This window comes from Anopheles stephensi, chromosome 2 (assembly GCF_013141755.1).
Source record: "Anopheles stephensi strain Indian chromosome 2, UCI_ANSTEP_V1.0, whole genome shotgun sequence".
Classification (NCBI taxonomy): domain Eukaryota; kingdom Metazoa; phylum Arthropoda; class Insecta; order Diptera; family Culicidae; genus Anopheles; species Anopheles stephensi.
In genome coordinates, this window is record NC_050202.1 from 64091008 (window position 1) to 64112317 (window position 21310).

General features: G+C 46.0%; 2 protein-coding genes across 2 annotated transcripts; one reads left to right on the forward strand and one right to left on the reverse strand.

Moving 5' to 3' along the window:
• Positions 1–955: 955 nt before the first annotated feature.
• Positions 956–11584, forward strand: LOC118506780 (adenylosuccinate synthetase). The gene is made up of 7 exons (XM_036044392.1): positions 956–1902; positions 4570–4672; positions 8129–8408; positions 8576–8650; positions 8798–8928; positions 9032–9186; positions 9279–11584. Exons 1-7 carry the CDS (start codon positions 1675–1677, stop codon positions 9705–9707), a joined length of 1401 nt encoding a protein of 466 aa, XP_035900285.1. The 5' UTR covers positions 956–1674; the 3' UTR covers positions 9708–11584.
• Positions 11585–13181: 1597 nt separating this feature from the next.
• LOC118506783 (homeobox protein Hox-D1) lies at positions 13182–15359 on the reverse strand. Its single transcript, XM_036044396.1, has 2 exons — positions 14069–15359; positions 13182–13990 (listed from the first exon to the last, which is right to left on the reverse strand). Exons 1-2 carry the CDS (start codon positions 14433–14435, stop codon positions 13587–13589), a joined length of 771 nt encoding a protein of 256 aa, XP_035900289.1. The 5' UTR covers positions 14436–15359; the 3' UTR covers positions 13182–13586.
• Between the last annotated feature and the right edge of the window lie 5951 nt (positions 15360–21310).

Here is a 21310-nt window from a genome sequence, read left to right on the forward strand (position 1 = left end):
CAGATAAAAAAATCAAAGTCTGTTGTAGTGACGAAAAAACTTCGTGAGTTTTCGAGGATCTTTTTTGCAGGTCTGTATCTTGCACTACAGTTCAATGCTGCTATGTTGTATCCATCTGTTTCCAGAAGTTAAACCCTCGAGACATCAATACTTCTGTACACTCGAAACATCATTACTTGATTGTGGTTGTGATGTCTGCGTGTATCGTGATCAATGATCATGCATTGATCGGTTTGGAGCATCAGAGTTGATTGAACCGTCAGAACCACCGATACTATGGCCAGTATGTTTCCACCTCAACTGTAAAATTATGTCAGCTTAACAGTTAAATACGCAATGAACCGCCACGATCTGAGCATCTCTAGGACTCGACACCAAGTCTTGTCTTACTGTCCAAATACAGGTAAAATCAAGCCAATGGGGCAACAACTTCTCGAGATTGTTTTGAACAGACAACGGCTTATTGCAGTTTTGAATTGGTATAATGAAATCGGCGACAGCATGCACTGTCAAAATGCAGGCTGTCAATTCGCGGTGCTGTCAGTCGCAGCATGCTTCAACCCAAGGTGTATGTATTTAGAAGGTGAATTTTTATCGATTTGACAGGGCGACATTTTAGTCGAGTTATGTCAGAGTTTGTTTACAAAAACATATGGTATGGGGCTACCAACATGAACAAACAGCCTCGATTCTCAGTCCCTTGAGCAATTTCGCTAATTTATGGGTCATCTTTGCATATTAAGAGTTGTCCCACAGAAGATTCACGATATTTGGTTGCATTTTTCGTCAAAAAATCGCAAGCGATACCACCACCGGCGCCTCCTCCGATGCTGCTCTCACTCTTCTCAATACCCTTCCCCTCGATCACCCCGGAATTGTTATGTCAGGTCGAGAAATGTCAAATTGCTCTAAACAACTCTACCTTCTATATCTACATACCTTGCTTCAACCAAGCAGTTGTTCAAGCGCAATCTTTGGGAGCTGTCAAATTGTTTTTATTATTTTTCTGTGAGAAAACCGCACGAGGTTCGGGTGCATTTCCTTCGGCGTTGTCGACAAAATCTCTCCGTCGATTCTGGTCGCAATTGGGAACCAGACGTTTCCGCGTCCGTTCTAAACACGACGGACGGTGTACGCGTAGTGTTCGCGCAGTAATCCGTGTCACCCGCGACTCAACAACAAGAGCGTTCTCGCTCATCCTGTCCTTCAGCAGCGCACCTCGTGGTTTTCGTTTCCTTCTACCCACACCGTGCAGTCCCATTAGTGTTCCGGCTTTAGAGCTCCAGTATCGTTGGAAGCAATCTGTTACGGCTTAACGTTGTGTGCCACACCAGCAACAACAACAGCGGGAAATCTAGTTCTAGTGTTTAGTGCTGTTTCGCCGGAAGAGGATTGTGTAATCTCCCTTGCGCTTTGAGAGTCGATAGTGTTCGATAATCGACAGTCAGTCTTTTCGCACCACCGTCAAGGATACGGATTGCTTCGGCGTTTTTTTGTCGGCTCTGCTTAGAGGTGGAACAAACCAGTTGGCGCCAGAAAAAGATAGTGCGGTTTTCCCTTTAAGTGTGAATTACATTAGGAAGGCAACCAAGATAACGAGCACCCGCGCAGCAGCAGCGCAGAAAGAGCAAATCACGAAATCAACAGTCACATTATCATCGCGCCACCTCCAGTATGTCTGCGAATCATCAAACGGCTGTGAACGGTACGGCCAACCATCACGCAGGAGAAAATAATCACACCGCTGCCGCACGCACCATGCACGAACAGATGCATAATCGCCGGCAGAACCCGTACACCCAGAAGGTGGTAGTGGTTCTGGGCGCCCAGTGGGGCGACGAAGGCAAAGGCAAGGTGGTTGATATGTTGGCCGCTTACGCTGACATCGTGTGTCGCTGTCAGGTGAGTCCGTGAGCGGGGAGGGTTTATGAAGGGTGTAATTGTTAACATTTCATTTGTAGCCGTACTACTCACAAGTACATGCAAGCAAATCAACATGTGACCGCGGTGATGATGATGATGATGACGAAGGTGAAATGGTGCCTAAGCAGTCTCGCCCTTTCGAACGAGCTGCAAAACATTCGAAGCACTGAACGCGTAAGAATGCTTCACGGTAGAGAACCTGGCGGAATCGATCGCTACGGCTTTGCTGCCTGCAGGACAGGCAATCTCTCATTGCGCTTTAATTGACAAACCGTTCGGTTTCGTGTGGTCGCTGGTGCACTCAATTACTTGCAGTTTTTTTTTTGTATCGTCCTGCACATCCTCACTCCCATAATTGACGCACATTGGTATCGCGTAACGTGGGGAAGAAGAGACAGTTCCTATCCTTATCATTCGCTCGCTGTTTGGACACTGCCCACAGTAAGATAACAAAAAGCTAGGTATCAAGAGCTCCTAGCAAGAGGTTTGAGGACTGTTCCTCTTTTACATAAGAGAATCACAGGAAGTGTTGGTGTGTAGTTGCTGGTTTCCTTGGCGTCTTATTCATGCGTTTGGACTTTATTTGAAAACGCTTTGATCGTGTGAAGGACTGGTCACATATACAAAAGTGTAATCTCCCTTTTTGGGTTTGTTTTTTTTTTTAATTAATTGCATTCAATTTATAGATAGATAGGTGCGCCAATGTCGCAGTCTTTTGCCCCTTTTACGTCATATGGTTCGTGCACGCGTCACTAACCTATGCGCGACTGTCTGCAGGAGCAGATGGTAGGAAGAGTTAATGCGACTAGAGCCTCTCGCGGCTGTTAGCTTACTGATAAGCGCGTACGTGTAATCGCACCCGAAATATAAAGCCCCTTTCCAACGACTGTCTTCCAAGCACGAAATGTAAGCGTAACGCAGATGCGCTTTGTTTTGTTTCTAAGATCGTTCCGGCGTACTATCGGTCGAATCGGACAAACGCAAACGCATTGCCGGAGGGCTCGACCAAATCAGCAACGTGTTCGTATTGCGCGCTTTCGCATGATGGTTTCGTATTGCGTCTTCTGAGGACCATTGCACACATTTTACGACCCGCTAAATTTGCTTTATCGATATTGTGTTTCATTCAATTGGTTGGTGCGTTGTCATTGCAGTGCTGGCCATTTGCTCGTTCTCGTTAGCTGTGTAGCAAACAATGTAGCGCCCTACCCCCCTGTGCACCCCATCTGGTAGACCTTCGCAGCAGATGATGTAATAGAAATGTTTAAAAATTCCCCCAAAACCATGCCAACGTTTACGCTTTATTTTCAGATTGCTCAGAGTGGAATGAACGTTCAGCAACAGCTTTAAGCATAATTTATTGCACAAACTCTCCTCGTCCCTCGGTATACGAAAATTACGAACACAAAACACTAGGCCACGGATAAAGTGCAGCCCCTAAAACCCGTGTGAGGTCTTTTGTGCGAGGAGGTCACGAGGATGAAAAGACTTCAGCCTTGCTTTCTCGTATCTTTCGCGCGCACCCCCCCCATCACCTGACCCACCCATGGTGGTCGGTAGAAATTTGCGCATGTTAACACATTCGATAAGAATAGCCAATGATGGGTTCATCCGTGTCTTTGCCTTTGGAGGACGGTACGTACCGCCGTGCTTCGTCCAAAAGAACAGCCCCGGTAGCGCGGGAAGGTAAGGGACCAAGGTGACCATCACGTCGACACGGTATACACAAAAACCATTCAACAGACGAGGTGAATCCGGTGGTCTATTTATTTTTTTCGCTACGGCTTTTCCACCGAAACAGTTGTAGCGCGGTGGTGTATTACGCAGGCGCACGGCCCCGTATCTTGTGGTTGCACTTGAGCAACAAAAAAAAACACAAACTGAAACGGTCTTGTTCATACTCATCCACCCGCGCCCAGCATCAAGATAGATAAGAAACGGTGTGGTGGGGTGCACAGGGAAATGAAAATTCGGGATGGCGTAACCACAGTCCATCCCGTCTGCGCCGTACGATCGTATGCCCCCTGATAGCAAACCCATCTGACGTCCGGTTCAGGTGGTATGGTACGGTCGGTGGTCGTGTTTGGCCGCTGGCCAAAAATATATTGCTGCAAAAATCTTTCCCAAAACCCCAAAACACGGTTCACTCTCCTTTTATCTCTCTCTCTCTCTCTCTCTCTCTCTCTCTCTCTCTCTGCGGTTTTCCCCTTAATTATGGCAGTGGATAGGAGCGGTGAAAAGGATCCTCTTTCAGCGGCTGAATTATGCATGCGTGCGAGCATGAAGATCGTTTGTTGTTTTGAACCGGGCAAACTCGTCGAATATGCTGCCATTAGAGTTGTTGATCGATAATAATCGTTCGTAACGATTTACATAAACGAGGGCCATTAGTTTTATGTTTATTTTTCAGTAAAAATAATCTCCTCCAGATCATACACTCGATATTTACACTAAAAGAATGATCAACAGATCAAGAAGATACTTACTCTATGAAAATGTAATTCAGACGTTTGATCAACTAGAATTCGAATTGGAGTTCCCCATCCTTCCGCAACTGTATTTAATGTAATATTATTTTATTGGGTACATTTTTGCAATATTATAAAAAAAGCCTAACTTTATCGTCTTCTTCTTCTTTTATTACAGGGTGGAAACAATGCAGGTCACACGGTGGTCGTCGATGGAAAGGATTTCGATTTTCATCTGCTGCCCAGCGGAATTATCCATGAGAAAAGTACCTCAATTATCGGTAAGTCTCGCTGGCGGGAATCGTGTCGTAGCGCAACGTGTGCATTACAAAAATGGGCTAGTGATCCACTCAACGGTTCAGCTTCACTCGGGTACAGATAATATAATATAGTTCTAGGAATTGATTTATCGCGGGTATGGCCAAAGAAATCGTCGAACTCCACTGGTATATTTAAACATGTATCAAGACCGCCAATGACCGCCTCTCGATCGCTTATCGTGTTGAGTGTTGAGTCCATCTAACTGTTGTAGTGTGGACCCCCTGTGGCTACGATGAAACGGTCCATATGACAGGCAGACAGAATGAGTGGCTTGTGGAATATATCTTTTAAAAAAGTTGGCTCGTCGTCGATCGATCCTCTATCGAAGGATATTTTCCAATCATTCCGTGGCTACACCGACGTAGTAACTGATTATCAAGGACCAGAATGCGCGTGCTTTTCCACTTACAGCTACATTACTCTTCCATTTGTAAACTTCGTGTGCAACAGTGATTGTGCGTCGGATCGGATCGGAAAAATGTAAATTACATTCTAAATAGCCTTTTCCTAACATTTCACTCCACCTAACCACAGACACAAAAATGGTAAAATTGGCTTAAAATTAATAATAAAAAATGGTAAAATTGGCATTAGCTTAAAGCTAATGGTTAAGGCAAGTTAATTTAACGGCTGATGTGAAGCGCACCTCCCATTCCGGTGCGGTGTGCTACGGCAACCGAAACCCGAATCATTCAAGTTGAACAACGCCCATCCTTGTCGAGACAAGATTTTTATTTAGACATAAGGTCAGCAGCATCAGGACGCGCGAAGGGTGTAACCTCGATCGGCAGTGGACTCGGTCGCGACCGTATTCTTTACCCTCTCGCTGACATCACCCCCCTCCCCCCCAACCTCCATTGGAACATGAACAAAATTCAAGTGCAAAATTCAACCCACTGCCATTGAGAAGCTTGCGGCTGGCGTAGGGTTGTGTTTAGGCTACTGTCTACGGTGGTTGTTGTGGTGGTGGCCCAGATGAGGCTGCGTCACCAGCCCCCCCCCCCCCCCCCATTAAAATAATAGATACATTCGGTCGGAGTCGGACTGACCTGCTGCTGCTGCCTGCCTCTTCTTCTAACCCATTCCAACAATTATCGGAACCACACCACGGTGGTTGTTATCGAGAGTGCGCTGTTGTTGCTGGTGGTGGGCCACCGCCGTTGTTTGTCACCGAAACCGTTTCGCATCGAGCGCTAAACGCTTACTCTCATAGTGTCCGCGGACGTGTTGTAATGTGTGCAGTACGTGTGAGTGTGGTACGAGATCGTGTTGCTCATCATCATCTCGTCCCATCATCACATGACAATTTACGTGATCGTGCGGTTTTGTGTTGAGACTGACCGTTTGTATATACAGTTTTCAATATTATTGGCACACGCTTTGTGTACGTCAGGGGAAATGCTTTGCGCGCTTCTTTTCTACCGCACCAGTGAGCGGTTAATGATTTGAATAGCTTAGTAATGGAGCTTAGCTACATACATCACCCTTCACAATACGCTTTCCGTCACGTAGCTGGGACAAAGTTGATGATGTATTTAGCTTGAAAATATGAATCACGGTTACAGAAGAGATAAATATGTGCAACATAGATATTATACTGAGGCGGTCCGGTGGCCGAGGCGACAGCGGCGCCGGTCTTCACACGACAGGACCGGGGTTCAAATCCCATCCAGACCGCCTCCCCGTACGCAGGGCTGACTACTTTGCTTCGGGTAAATTTAAATCACAGAAAGCCAGAAATGGCAGGCCGAGACCTCTCAAGGTTGTAGTGCCAAGGAAGAAGAAGAAGAAGAAGAAGATATTATACTGATAGTTTAATGTAATCATTAAACATTATTATGATGTGTTCCACTCCTCACTGTTTGCTAATAACATTGCATTATTTTCATTGGACACCGTTTCGTGCGTAAAGGGTATAAGCATTGCAAGTGCAACCCCGATTTCCAGCACCCACCCGACTTGCAAAACGCACGAAAGAACTTACGCTGCGCCTTCACATGACTAACTTTTGCTCGAAACTTTGCCCCACAAGCAAAGAAAGCGACAGTTTGTGGGGGCAGCGTTTAGGTAACCATTTAATCGCAGTTTCGAATTAGTTTGTGCAGCAACAAACGGGGGTTTTTGGCTAATTTCGGATGTAAAAATATCATCAGCGAAATGGCGTGGTTCGCGGTTGTTCGCGGTTGTTCAATAAGCTAAACAATTAATCATCCATTTACTTTACGAACAGCAATAACACTATAGCGGGAAAGTTTTGTGTCGTCGAGTCGCGCCGGTTGTTCCTTTGAATCACAATTTACCGCAACCAAAGGCACACCACGCGCAAAACCTTGAGTTAGTTTTGGGTTAGTTTCGTTCAAGGTTGTTATGCCTGCGTGCCCGGCGGCTCGCTTCTACCCGCAATAAGAAAGGATTCCTTCGGGCCTTTCCGGTGGAGCTGCTTGGTTTGTTATCAAGCCCCTTTTTGCAGTTTAATAAAAAATAAATCAAAACTTATAGGCAAATGTGTTTATCGATCAAATGCTTTTGCCTGACGCGCAACGGTACGGATTACCATAAGTTGGGAATTGGTGGTTTAGCTTTGTTTTGTTACCTTAAAACGTTTGCCCGCTGACTGAACTGCTGATTGAAGTGTGTTCCTTCTTTTTATTAAACATGCTGCCAGTTATATGCCATGGCAAATGGAAATGTTATAATTTGTATTAGCAAATCATTTGTACTGTTCGTAGAGAACGAAACCATTCGCCAGCAATCACCAGCGCGGCAGAGCAACTGACAAAACAAAGCAAAAAAACCGTTCAATATGTATAATAAACTTAGGCACGTTCATGGTTGATTAAGGAGGATATCACGAATCGACCTTGCAAACGACCCGGAGGCAGTTTGTTTTAAGCTCATCAACAAACTACATCCGCACAGGCCGAGCGACCGACCGACCGACCGACCGAAAAACGGTCGAGATAGGTTGTCCGATAAGTTTTATAAACAAGCATACTCCTCAAACGTCCTTTGGCTTCGTTTCGGTTTATCGTTTGGGTCACGAAACTTGGCACGCGTGTGTCACAGCATGTACCTCCCACCACCCCCCCCCCCCCTCCCCCTATATTCCGTGGCTTGTTATGCCGGCTTTCAGTTTGCAGGAATGATGGGTTCCTATTATCGATAGGAATGATAGTTTTTTATTGTTATTTCTTTAAGTGAATTCAGTTGGTGAGATTTTTATATTATCGTTTAGAAGGGAGACATAAAAGAACAAGATCAGATGGCGACTTGAACGCTGGCCCCTGTCGTGTCGGCGCCACTGTCGCCTCCACTACAACATACATTGTTTGGTTAGATTTTCTTTCTATTTTATGCAAACACCACCGTCTAACGACTTCTTCCATCTGTTCTTGTGTTCGTGTTTCTCTTTCCAGGCAATGGTGTTGTCGTTCACTTGCCCGGTCTGTTCGACGAGCTTGCCAAAAACGAGGCAAAAGGGCTGAAGAATTGGGAAGACCGGCTGATAATCTCCAACCGGGCGCATCTGGTGCTGGACCTGCACCAGCAGGTGGATGGTCTGCAAGAGGCGGAAAAGGGTGGCAAATCGCTCGGGACGACCAAAAAAGGTATCGGGCCGTGCTATTCCAGTAAGGCGACCCGCAACGGCATCCGCGTGTCGGATCTGTTGGGCGACTTTAAGATGTTCGGTGAAAAGTAAGGCTTTCCGTTGCTCAGAATGACTGTCGAGCATCCAGTTTAACATCCGCCTTTTGCTTTATACTTTCCCATTTTCTCTACAACACACACACGCACACATCCATTGTTTTGGGGTCGCGCACCTTGGCTGACCGGAAATCTGTCTCGTACCTCGTCCCGGTTAGGTTTGAAGCCCTGGTAGCAATGTACAAACGGCTCTATCCGGATTTCTCGGTGGACGTTAATGCGGAACTCGCACGGTAAGTAAAGGTTTGGCCACTCGCCTGTCCTCCTCCGTCAACCTGCAAGAACGCATCGCCGTGCGTGGGGTGGGGGGGGGTTTGTGGGATGCGATGGAGGACGATGGCATCAGTCGGACTTGTGTTGGACCTTTGCTTCTTACGTAGATATCGCGAGTATGCCGAACGGTTGAGACCGTTGGTGCGCGACTCGGTGTCGTACTTGCACACGTCGCTCAAGGAGGGCAAAAGCGTACTGGTCGAGGGAGCGAACGCTGCCATGCTGGACATTGACTTTGGTAGGTGGTGGCACTGGATTGCAGCATCCCGATCCTTCTCTCCGAGAACAAACTTCCTTATTAATTTCGCCTTCCGTTTGGTGGTGTCCCGCTTTCATTCCAGGCACCTATCCGTACGTGACGAGCAGTAACTGCAGTATCGGCGGTGTGCTGACCGGACTGGGCTTACCACCGCAGGCGATCGGTGAGGTGATCGGTGTGGTGAAAGCGTACACTACCCGCGTAGGAGATGGACCCTTCCCGACGGAATTGCACGATGTAATAATGGGCGGGCACTGCTTTGTTTTTCCCCCATCCGTTCGAAAGGATTCAAATTAACGATGCTGGTTTGTTTTTGTGCTTTGGTGTAGGAAATTGGATCGCTGCTGCAGAAGCGCGGCGGTGAGGTTGGTGTTACCACGCAGAGAATACGCCGGTGTGGCTGGCTCGATCTGGCGCTGCTACGGTACACCTCCATGGTGAACGGTTACACGGCAATCTGCCTCACCAAGCTGGACATTCTCGATACGCTCAAGGAGATTAAAGTGGCGGTCAGCTACAATCTGAACGGGAAGAAAATCGATTACTTCCCCGGTTCGATTACCGACCTCAGCCAGGTGGAGGTTAACTACGTTACCATGCCCGGGTGGCTACAGTCGACGGAGAATGTGCGCGATTTCGGCGAACTGCCACCACAGGCGCAGGACTACGTGCGGTTAATCGAGAACGATCTGGACGTGCCGGTCAAGTGGATTGGCGTTGGTAAAGGTCGGGAATCAATTATCTGCGTGAAGGATTAAAGCGAATCAAACAAACCTAAGCGTGTGTGCAGCTGTGGGGCAGCAAATGGACAACAACACATAATCTGTTCAGCGCAACTGTGCAACAGTAAGCTTGTACCGTCGGAATCGTTTTGTTTTTGTCTTTCGTCCATTCGTCCTCAACAAAATGCAGAACGCAGGAGAGAAGGTAGATGGAAGAAGCTTCCAGCTTTAGGAGTGATCTGTATACGCACCACAAACGAACCTAATGGTATGGTTTTGCTACGCAAAATACGTACACCCACACACACACACACGTCCTCACCCGAAACCTATACCCCTTAAAGGCTTAATTTATTAGATTCATCATATGCGCCAGCGGACTATGGAGAGCAAGTATTGCGCAGTCTTATTGAACTTAACAAGAGAGAGGGAGAGAGAGAGAAAACAATTCAAAGGGCAAAGCCTACGCACAATGTATTCATCCATAGAGTTATAGACCTGTGAAAGAGGCCTCAAAGGTTAGTTTGTTTGCTCGTCGAGAGCTTGTATGAAATGCCACAGGTAACTACAGTTCGGTCTAGTAATTTGCGCAAACCATTTGAGGTAATATCTTACAAGTAACAACTCACCAGTAAGCATCACAGTTATAGCTATACCGCTTGCTACAACGCTTATTGAGGTGTTTATCGTAAATTATGTGTGTGCAAGCGGTGCAGCAGCTTAGACGGTCCTAAACGGTTACATGAATACAACCCATTTTTGCGATCGCTAGAATGTGTGCAGAGTGTAAAACGAAGGGACACTCGTACGACAAACAAACCTTAAGCTAACAACAACAGTGCACAGCGCATGTGGTAGATAGAAATAGATGTCCAATAACATACATGTTTTAGAGGGCCGCGAAGATAGGTGAAACCCTGAAACGATCGGGAACAGAACAGAAGGCGGCATATAATGCTCGTACTGCGATCGCGGCTTTCTCTACACGCTGTGTCGATTATAAACGAAGCAAGAGTCAGCAAGGGTAAAGGGAACTGGGATGTATTGAAGACGATGATTCACCGGAGATAGCAAAAAAGACTAATTGGATACAGGAGCCGGTGAAGGTTGGATTACAGAAATGGCTTTTGTGGTTTGCTTTCTACTATTTAACCATTTCGTCGATAGCGTTTGATGGATTTATATGAAAATTTTATTCTTTCTGCCGTTTGGTTTAAAAAGTTTACTTCAAGAGCGCGCAGTCCAAACTACACCAAACGGTATCACTTATTGTATCTGACACACACACACACGCGAATTGTATAAATCATTTGGCAAATGAAATACGTTGCTAACGCATTGGTCTGCACAGTGTGTGTGTGTGTGTGTGTGTAAAGCATGGGATGGAGCATAATTTTATAGCAAAGATTGTAGAGTAAATATTGTAACATTACTTAAGGCAATCCGCTAAGGCTAAAGGCCCAGCGGACAAACGTAGGTTTTGTATTGCTAGTGTGCGATTATAGAATAATTTTAGTTTTCCTTTTCCCTTTTGTCTTTCCATTTTTTTTTGTTACCTCAGGCTAGAATCTTTCCCAATGTGTATGTACCACCGCAAAAACCTATCAGTTGTTTTTCCTCCCTTCTTTCCAATCCCCAAATATTGAGCCATTGCTTAAAGAAGGCGCAATGAATTTTAACGTTTTACCTTTCTGGGTTTTTTTTATTCCAATTTGGCCAGAGAAAAAGAAAATAAGGAACGACGGTACGGTGGCCAAATTGGGAACTTTATTATATCATTTGTTAGTTGTTGTTATTTTTAACAGTACAATTGATGCTCTAGGGAAGTGTGGGTCGTGTTAAAAAAACATTGTAATTATGATGTCGCTAAAAAGGAATTAAGTAATACTATTAAAAAGATGTAAAAAACGAAACATACCGAGCCGTTTACACGCTTGATGACAACTCGAAACAAAAAGTGGCTGTGTAAGTCGATTCCATTAGATTAGACATTAGAGGCTAGAGTGCAGCAATTACAGGCAATTACAGTGCAGCAATTACAGCAATTAAATTATTACGGTGTTGAATACCGCCTGCAAGATCTTCTTCCTAATCTTACAAGATCGACTTGTCCCATTCGTCGAAGAGATAGTCGGAAACTATCAGAGAGGATTCCGAAACGAGAAATCAACCACTGACCAGATCTTCACGATGCGACAAATCTTGGAGAAGCATTCCTAGCATCTCTTCATTGATTTTAAAGCCGCATATGACAGCATAGCCCCAGGGTAACACTGTACGACGTTATGAGCTCTTTTGGAATCTCGGCCAAGCTTACCAGGCTTGTAAAAATGACAATGGCCAACATCACATGCCAGGTGAAGGTGGATGGAAAACTCTCAGTGCCCCTTTGCTACCACCAGCCAGGGAGATGGGCTTGCCTGTCTTCCCTTTTCAATCTGGCGCTAGAGAGAGCCATCCGCGACTCGGAGGTGGAAACTTCGGGTTCATCTTCTATAAGTCAATCCAGATCCTGGCATACGCTGATGACATAGACATCATTGGTTTGAGGCTCTCCTATGTAGCAGAAGCTTATCAAAGGATCGAGCGTCCGGCACAGAACCTCGGGTTGGAGATTGGACGAGGCGAAAACCAAAACGATGGTGGCACCACCAGCGGCCCTCTGCTAACAAATTCTGATTTACGCAGGGGTACATGTACAGATAGGTGACCACACCTTCGAAGTCGTCCAAAACTTCATCTATCTGGGGTCAAAATCAGCACCGACAACAACATTGATGTTGAGTGACGCGCACGGGTGCTGGCTGCCAACCGGTCATACTACAGCCTGAGGAAACTTCTCCACTCTAAATGCCTGTCGCGACGGACGAAGCTGAGAGACTGTACAGAACGTTTAAAGTCCCAGTACTCACATACACCTCTGAGAAATGGACTCTGTCCAAAACTGACGAAGCCCTCTTAGCCGTGTTCGAGAGGAAGATGCCCAGAAGGATTTTTGACGCCCCGTGTATGTGTGGAAGGACAATGGAGGAGCCGCTACAATGACGAGCTCTACGAGCTGTCCGATGATCTCACTATCGTACAGCGCATTAGACTCGCCAGGCTCCGGTGGGCTGGTCACGTCACGAGAATGACACCGGACGACCCAGCCCGTAAAGTCCTTATAGGCCGTCTACACGGAGAGGAGGTGCAGTGATGGCGTTGATGCGTCCGCCAGAACGGCCGGGATAACGGATTGGCAGACGACGGCGCTACCCGCGAGCGGTATCGAGGATTGTTGCAGCAGGTCAAGACCGCAAAGCGGTTGTAGCGCCTGATAAGTAAGTAAGTAAGATATTATATTAGATCTAAAATTCACATTTTTCCTTATGTTGTAGGGATTATAAACGTCCATTTAGCATTAGCAGTGACGGTCTATCAAATGGTTGGATCGGGTATCGAATCCTATCCAGATTGGTGATGAGTAAACTCAAGCCAACGAAACCGAAATAGGACACACCAACCGCTCTGTAGGTTTTTGAAAAACTTTAATTCTCAGTTCACAAAAAAGTTTACATATCTAATGTTTAAGATATATATTGCTATTTCAAAAGCTTGTAAATAATCTTCTTTATTCAAGCACTATTACACTATCAAGCACTGTAACGTTATATTTAAAATTCCTACAGTAAGGCCTATACTCTCACCGTGTTTGCGAACTGTAAATCCATACCGCACTTAACACACCTCTATTATACATCATATATACAAAACATGGCAGCAAGAATTTACAGAGAGCGCCGGAAAAGTCACTGTACAAGATTGTCCTTTGTCCGATTCGATCGTTGAAGATCGCCGATGGAGAATGATATCACAAAAAAGTAACCAACATCCTAACTGTTGTTTTAAGCCCACAGGACACGTTCTGATGGCAGGCTAGTAGCTACGGTCGGTGGTAGGACTTCTGCTCTGTCGACTACCGGTCGCTTCTACGCTGGACGGCGAGGACGGATGACTGCTGCCAGCTCGAGAATTGCTGTGTGCAACGCTCAGCAGCGGCGCCATACTGAGTGAGGCAGAAGGATTCGTGTAGCTGCTGCCGCCGGTGGCAAGCGACGCTTCCCGCTTTTCTCGCCGATCTCTGGCACGTCGATTTTGGAACCAAATTTTCACGCGCGTGTTGGTCAGCTCTAGACTGTAGGCAAGCTGGTTCGCTTCCTCGGAGCTCAGGTAGGTGGACACTTTATAAGCGTCCTCCAGTGCACTTAGCTGGGCCGGTGTAAATGGTACCCGTGGTAACCGGCCGGGAGTGCGTTTAACGGGACCCGATTTTTGGGGACCTGGTGGAACCGAGCGATGAAACGATCAGAGTTTGATCCCACCTCGTTTGGAAGTGGTGCAAGCACAGGATTACTTACGTGGCAACTTTGGTGGATGGTACCGTGTGTAGTAGAGCCAATCGAACGTGGGCATGTTGCAACCGGGAACCGCTGGTAAAAATCCCGCATCCGAAGGCCGCACCGATTGTCCCACATCGATTACTTCATCTAGCTCCTCGTCCGGTTCCGTACCGGCTTCGTCGTGCAAGCGGGCAACCTCATCACTACCGTCTATATCCTCACTACGATCACTTCCCGGGCTATTGGAACAACAGTTCCGACAGTTTGGTGACGCGGTTAGCTTGCGCCTTTTACTGTACCGTTCACCGGCCCGCGTCAGGATGTGTTCGATACTGAAATCACTTTGGCGCAAAGGAGCCACACTCTTGCAACTGGAAGCCGCCATTACTACACCGTGTTCTGTTCTGTTCTGTTGGGAATGCACACGCAAACTTTCCGGTGGTCCGGTCCTTCTCCGCACCGATCACACACTGAACACCGGTAGCAAGTGATCACATCCTTTTTATTTTATTCTCCGTTCTGTGGAACCTACCGTTTGTGTAGCCCTCCCCTTCCAAGCGAGTGCCAGCTCTGGCTATTGTTTGGGTGAAATTGAATCCCTGTCCAAATATTTGCGCATCCCTTTGCGCCCCGTATCGCTAGGATCGGAAGCTGCACGGCCTGAGGTGCTGCCGTAAACTCCTCCCACTTTACCAATGCCGGGCGTGTGCCGTAGCCGAACGGTTGTACCCTTAAGGGGTTTCCGCATTGGTTTTCGAATTGTTGCTCCCTCCTCTTCATCTTCCCTTTTTTCTCTGTGCGGCCGGAAAATGAAGGACGCTAGCAAACCCAAATCTTTTGTCCTGGGCATGATATATCTTTCGGTGTTCTTGGTACGTTTTTTCCCCCTTTCTACCATCAATTTGTTTCTCATGATGTTCTGTGGTCGGTAATTAAATGGCAATTGCGTCCAGCTAGCCGAACCGTTATCCCCTCAGTTGTTTTATTTGAGGACACTTGAGTTGGATTACTACCAACGGGGCGGAAAGATTGCAGCTGGCGATGATGGTGGTGACTGTGTAAGGGGACGAAGGTAAGACGGAACTGTTGTTGAGGTTATGTGCGCCGTACAGAGCGCGAGAGATAATCATGGGTCAATGTCGGGGATTTTTTTAAGGTATTCAACTAATTTTTAATAATGATGTCCTGCAATTGGACAATAAGCGAACACCGTTATTAGATAATCCGTATTGGCAAATGAATTGACGGAGGAGAGTTTAGATGCGCCGCAGATGCATTTGGAGCTTGGATATTCTATGTAGCATTTATTTAACTATTAACTTATTAATAACCGAAATAACTGGAATTTTAGCAGGACCGGGGCTAAAATCCCATCCCACTTAATGGGATGTTCCCACTTAATGAGGACTAGCTATCCAACTAAGTGGTATCATTAAGTCTAGTAAGCCAGAAGCGACAGACAAGACCTTAGACCTCGTTAGGCCAAAGAAAGAAGAAGAACCGATAACCTTGCCAACATGACAATATGATACTTCCATAAGGATCCTGGTTTAGTTTTGGAAATATACTAAACTAAACGTAAGGTCCTCAATTTAGCGAAAGAACCACAGATTTACAAGTTTTACGGAGACTCATATGCTCATACGCTGATCTTGTGAAAATCCTTGTCCTTGACAATTATCCTTGAAAAATTTGGTTTAAATGAAAATGTTGGATTCTGAATGTTCGGTCGAAAGGATCTTTAGTGAAGATTCTTACCTACTTACTTACTTACTTATCAGGCAAAGCGGTTGTAGCGCTTTGCTCACGGTTTAGCGCCGTTCTGGCGGACGCATCAACGCCATCACTCCATCTCAATTTGGGCCTACCACGCCTTCTCTGTCCGTGTGGACGGCCTAAAAGGACTTTACGGACTGGGTCGTCCGGTGTCATTCTCATGACGTGACCAGCCCACCGGAGCCTGGCGAGTCTAGTTCGCTGCACGATGGTGAGACCATCGTACAGCTCGTAAAGCTCGTCATTGTAGCGGCTCCTCCATTATCCTTCCACACATACACGGGGCGTCAAAATTCCTTCTGAGCATTTTCCTCTCGAACGCGACTTCGAAGAGGGCTTCGTCAGTTTTGGACAGAGTCCATGTCTCAAGAGGCTTATGTGAGTACTGGGACTATAAATGTTCTGTACAGTCTCCCAGCTTCGTCTGTCGCGACAGGCACTTAGAGTGGAGAAGTTTCCTCAGGCTGTCGTATGACCGGTAGTTTTGGACGACTTCGAAGGTGCGGTCACCTATCTGTACATCACCCCTGAGTAAATCAGTGTTTGTTAGCAGGGCCGCTGAAGAATCTACACCACCCAAAACCAGCAGAAGAGCAATGACGAACTTGAAATAGTTAGATATTGGTGGTTGGGGATGTGTTGAGTCCTGGGCTTAATTTACCCGTAGCGGAATAATAAGTCCTGTATTCCCCATTTTTTTCGTTTACACTTACTGCACAAAATACATTCTGAAGAGAAGAATTATTGCTTGTCTAGGTCACGATTGGCACAAAAAATGTAGGTTGTAAAAAGCTTTAAATTAGTACAAAATCTCATGTCCATACTTTAGCTGGCAGACATGGCCTTCCACGCCCAAAGTCAGACGGCCTTGCCTCGTAATAGACTATTTACATAATTCCCACACACCCATCAGAGCATTACACCGCTGTTTACCCACCGAACCATCGTTCTCATTAACTCATCAATCGAACCGAAGCAGCTCCGGCGCAGTGGGAAGCTAATTCTAATCCTTATTACATAATTCACCGCAGCAAAAAAGAGGGCATTCGTTAAGGTTTGGAACAGCAACGAGCAGGCTGAAAGCGAACTGAGCAACCGAAGCAACGTTTCAATACGGACAGGATATGTGAACGCCATCGAGACACGACGACTGGCCATACTTAGGACTTTTGGCAAATGTTTTCTCCAACGCTCAAAGCCGGCTTTTCTCGTGTGGGCAGGATTATCTTCTCGGGAGAAAGATTCCATCCTTTGGCGGCGGTGTCCGGAGATGGTCAGCTTCGTTGACCCGGTAAGCAATGTAAGATGTACTTCACGGACGAGACCGAAATTTGAATAATGCCCGACCGAGGCGCACACTTGAAAAGGCTAATGAAATAAGGCCACAGACACGTGAGCTGCTGCTGCTCAAAACCATCCGCCCGACAGAGCGACCCACAACCGGGGCGGATTATCTCCGCCTGTGTAGAGGCCGTGCCTGTGGCCGTTTGTTTGTGGTGCTTAGTGTGGTTTGTTTTGCAAGCGATCCTTGTAATCATTCGAAACATTGCCACCCGGCCACTCGAACTAACCCGTGGACCGTAAGCTCGGAAGATCGGGCTTTGGGGTATCAAAGACGGGACCACAGCTTAACCGATCACAAGGCGCAAGAAGGATCGATCGAGGTCCTTCCGTGGTGTGCGTTGGGAAAAAAGGGGTACGCCGGGGAAAACTGATCGGCGACTCCGGCCGGCCGAGGCTTGTTTACGATTGTTTTGATTTACTTTTGCTAGCTTTAGCGAATTGTACCCTCTTTGGTGGGTAAACAGTGGCCTTGCTTATAACGACCGAGGCCGGCACTGGTTCGGCATGGCACCCACCGTCCGTCGGCAAAGGAGCAAACAGGAAACTGATCGCGCCAGCCAGAGTAAGACACGGTTCGGGAAGGACAGTCTTGAGCTCGCCCGATTGTCACCGTAAATGAAGGATGAATGGTGCAGATTAAAGTGTTTCTTTAGCTCAAACAATAGGCGAAGGTTCTCCCGTAGCTTGGCCTATTCACTTTGTGGCGCATTCCGTTTCTTTTTCTGGCTGCATGACACCAGGACCAGGCCGCGTGGCAAGTTGTATGATGAGCAAAAGCTCCATTCAGCCGACGGATTTGTCCTTTATACGCTGAAGTGGCAAAGCGGATGTGTACGGATCTGGTGGGCATTAGCTGCGCTTCAAGCTGCTGGGTTTTCCTTTGCTAACTTCCTTTCGTGTGATGGTGTGTACAAATGCCATTGATCGGCTTCGATCGGCTATACGTGAATGTTGTTCTGCTACCAAAGGTTCATTGAGTGCATTTTTTTCCTTTTTCGATGTAGTTTTTTATGAATTTTCTTTTAAGCAATTCGCTAAATTTCAACGTGTTTGGGAATTGGAAATAGATTGCAAAAGTTTCTAACTTTCAAAATATTTACTTCTTTCACAAATCTAATTAAAACCTGCATAGTTCGGCCTTTTTTTGGGGAAATATGGCTGCAATCAAGATGCCGGATCAGAAGTCGTGCAATATCGACCACATTATAAGGTGACGATCTTATTTTCCTAGGATTTTCAACTAGGAACCTACAATGCATTAAAAATTAGATTTGGGAAATCTTTTCTCTAGCAATCAATACATAAAATGTTCGCATTGAGTAAACGCAACATACGTTTGGCACGCCGCACCGTAGCCCAACAGTTAGATAGCTGTGTGAAACAAATCGAGACCAATCTTCGCAAGAAGCAAATAATGTATCTCGACGGCTCAATCAGCACGCAAGTCTCTGAACTTTACCGCAGTTCTCGTGGCCTACAATCGCCCGGGATGGTTATCGGTGAGCCGATGGTACGGTTGCCGACACTTTCAAGTGCTCTTTTGGCCAGGATATTGTCTATCCTTGTGGCGATGATTACCGGCACCGATAAGGGGCAGTGCGGATGATCCCGAGAGAGAGAGAGAGAGAGAGAGAGAGAGAGAGAGAGAGAAATAAGGACGAGCTGCTGCTGCTGGTGCTGCTAGTGATGTGTAGGCCACAACGTAAACTGCCCGAACCGACTACCGATGTTACGGAAATTGAACGATCAGTCGACAGGGTATCGATCACCCGGAACACAATCTTTCGGAACAGTGATATTTGGACATTTCTGGCCCGGAAGGCACGGAAGACACAGATGCGGAAAGGATTACCGCCGAGAGCTGCCTCGAGATGTCACCAAACCGGCAGGCAACAGTGTTACGTTCAGGTAGCAATCATAAAAAAGGGTCTTTCTCAGCAAAACAAGAAATTCAATCCCCATAACAAAACGATACAACCACTTTCTTCAAGTGGATCCGATCGTGCCGGACGGTATGTAACCACCAAGAGGCGGAACAAACGAATGCATCGACAGAGAAAATCTGCCAAAAACGGGGCTGTGGTAGTGGTAGAAAATTTAATTAAACCCATCACAAAAGCCAACCAGACAGGAGGGTAGTTAGTTTATTATTTAAATCACCATCCATTAGCCCTCTCCGAATTGACGCTGGTTCAGTTCGAATTCGTCAGGATATGCTTCTCCCATCATCCACCCAAATGGCCTAGGGATAGTATTACATTAAAGTTTGATTAAAACGTCTCATGTTACTGCAGCCCGCCATTACCGGCCATTTGCAATTGGCAATTTGCTCGTAGGGAAATTCGGAACTGCAACCCCTCCGACTGTGTGTGTGTGTGTGTGTGTGTGTGTTGTTCCCGCGGCAGTCTGGTGGTTGGTACTCCGCCCCTTGAGGAATAATTCTGGACTGGTTAGCTGTGGTGTTGTTCCGCTGAAGAAGATCCTAACGGCGGCCATGCTTAATGATGATGGGTAACGGACCAGAGCTGGAACAAAATTCAAACGGACGGACGGGACATACTTGCGAGTGTGGTGTGGTTTTTTGTTTTCCCCCCGCTTTTTGCCGACACACACGTTTACTGTTTGTGATGGTTTGTTGATTGTTTGCGAACGTTTTTGAGACGTCGATATTTGTACGGTGGACCGAAAAGACGGGGGGTACAATTCGGGAGGGGCTCTTGCAAGGGACAAGAGAGATTTCGTTTGATCTCGTTGCGAAACAATAAGTATGTGATTTTAGCTCTAATTTTTCCTAATGCTAAACCACCAGTCCAATCAATTAGTTTAGTATTGAGTACTACATTATTGCTTGAGAAGTCGAGAATAAATACTGACGATTTTTAAATTGCTTGCAGGAATATCAAACAATATTTTTCATTTACCAGAGAAAAGTTTTCCGCACGTAAGATATTACGTATATATTATATTAATATCCATATTGCAGTAATAGTCTTATTCATTTAATGAATATTCTTTTTGCAAATTAAATTTACCAAACTTTTTCGCTTGCTGCTTAAAAGTTTGCGTCAGCAGACTGTTTATAATTCCAGATTATGTCTTTTATTAAGCGACCCAGAAGCAACAACCTGAACAAACTGAATATGGTAAGGTTATATAACCCAAGCTTATATTTAATTTGAATATTGCTGGACCAATATTCATCCTTGATTTCTTTCCTCCTTCTTCCTTGGCACTACAACCTCGAGAGGTATCGGCCTGCCATTGCTGGCTTTCTGTGACTCAATTTTACCCATAGCAGAGTAGTCAGCTCTGCGTACGATTTGGATAGGATTTGAACCCCGATCCGTCCTTTTGAAGACCGTTATCGCCTCGACCAGCGGACCCGCCCTATATTCCTCGATTTAAAAAATGTGGTACAAAATCATCAAAAACTATATTGGCCAAAAAGCCACATAAAGTCATGTAAAGCCTCTGTCCTTGTCTTTACGGGCTGGGCCGTCCGGTGCCATTTTCATTACATGACCTGCCTATCGGAGATTGGTCAATCTAGTTGGGGTGTTGTACAGTACAACTGGTGGAAGATCATAGAGCTTTAAGTACAACTCATCCAGCTCGTTGCTGTTGCGCCTTCTCCATTGTCTCTCTACACATGCCAAAAACTTTTCTAAGTATCTCCCTGTAGAAAGAGGAACTGCGGTTCACAGCTGTTTCTGAATGATGGGTCGTTTAATGTAAAGCTTAAAGTTATCGAATACCAGCTTATTTGATTTGTTTGCAAACGATAACCCAAACGCTTCTTCAGTCGTTTTCCACAACGAGTGCCTAGCCGACTTCGGCATTGGAATAAATTTCGCTATATGTTTCCAATATTTTGCTACATTTTACCTTTCTGAAAAATATATTGCCTTGCTTTTGAATAAGGTTTCCGAGTTTCTGGAACCATATAAAGCAATCCGATATTTGCCAACTTTTCGCTCCGCTAATTGATTTCTAGAACTGCTTATGGGTGTCACTTCGCCAATACAAATATATCGTTTGAAAGGTTTTTAAAAATGCCTTAAGTCATAAAAAAAACTGGAATGACTACGAGTAAAACTGTATGGCAGGGAGCCAAAAATTTATGATAAAAATTGTCAAATA

What these genes read in the sequence shown, in the direction of transcription:
- LOC118506783 (XM_036044396.1), bottom strand. Translation starts at nt 14,435, where the DNA reads ATGGCGGCTTCCAGTTGCAAGAGTGTGGCTCCTTTGCGCCAAAGTGAT. An exon ending in CCATCCACCAAAGTTGCCAC is followed by an intron (nt 13,991 to 14,068) that starts GTAAGTAATCCT and finishes CGGTTCCACCAG; the next exon opens with GTCCCCAAAAATCGGGTCCC.
- LOC118506780 (XM_036044392.1), top strand. Translation starts at nt 1,675, where the DNA reads ATGTCTGCGAATCATCAAACGGCTGTGAACGGTACGGCCAACCATCAC. An exon ending in ACATCGTGTGTCGCTGTCAG is followed by an intron (nt 1,903 to 4,569) that starts GTGAGTCCGTGA and finishes CTTTTATTACAG; the next exon opens with GGTGGAAACAATGCAGGTCA. An exon ending in TCCCGACGGAATTGCACGAT is followed by an intron (nt 9,187 to 9,278) that starts GTAATAATGGGC and finishes GCTTTGGTGTAG; the next exon opens with GAAATTGGATCGCTGCTGCA.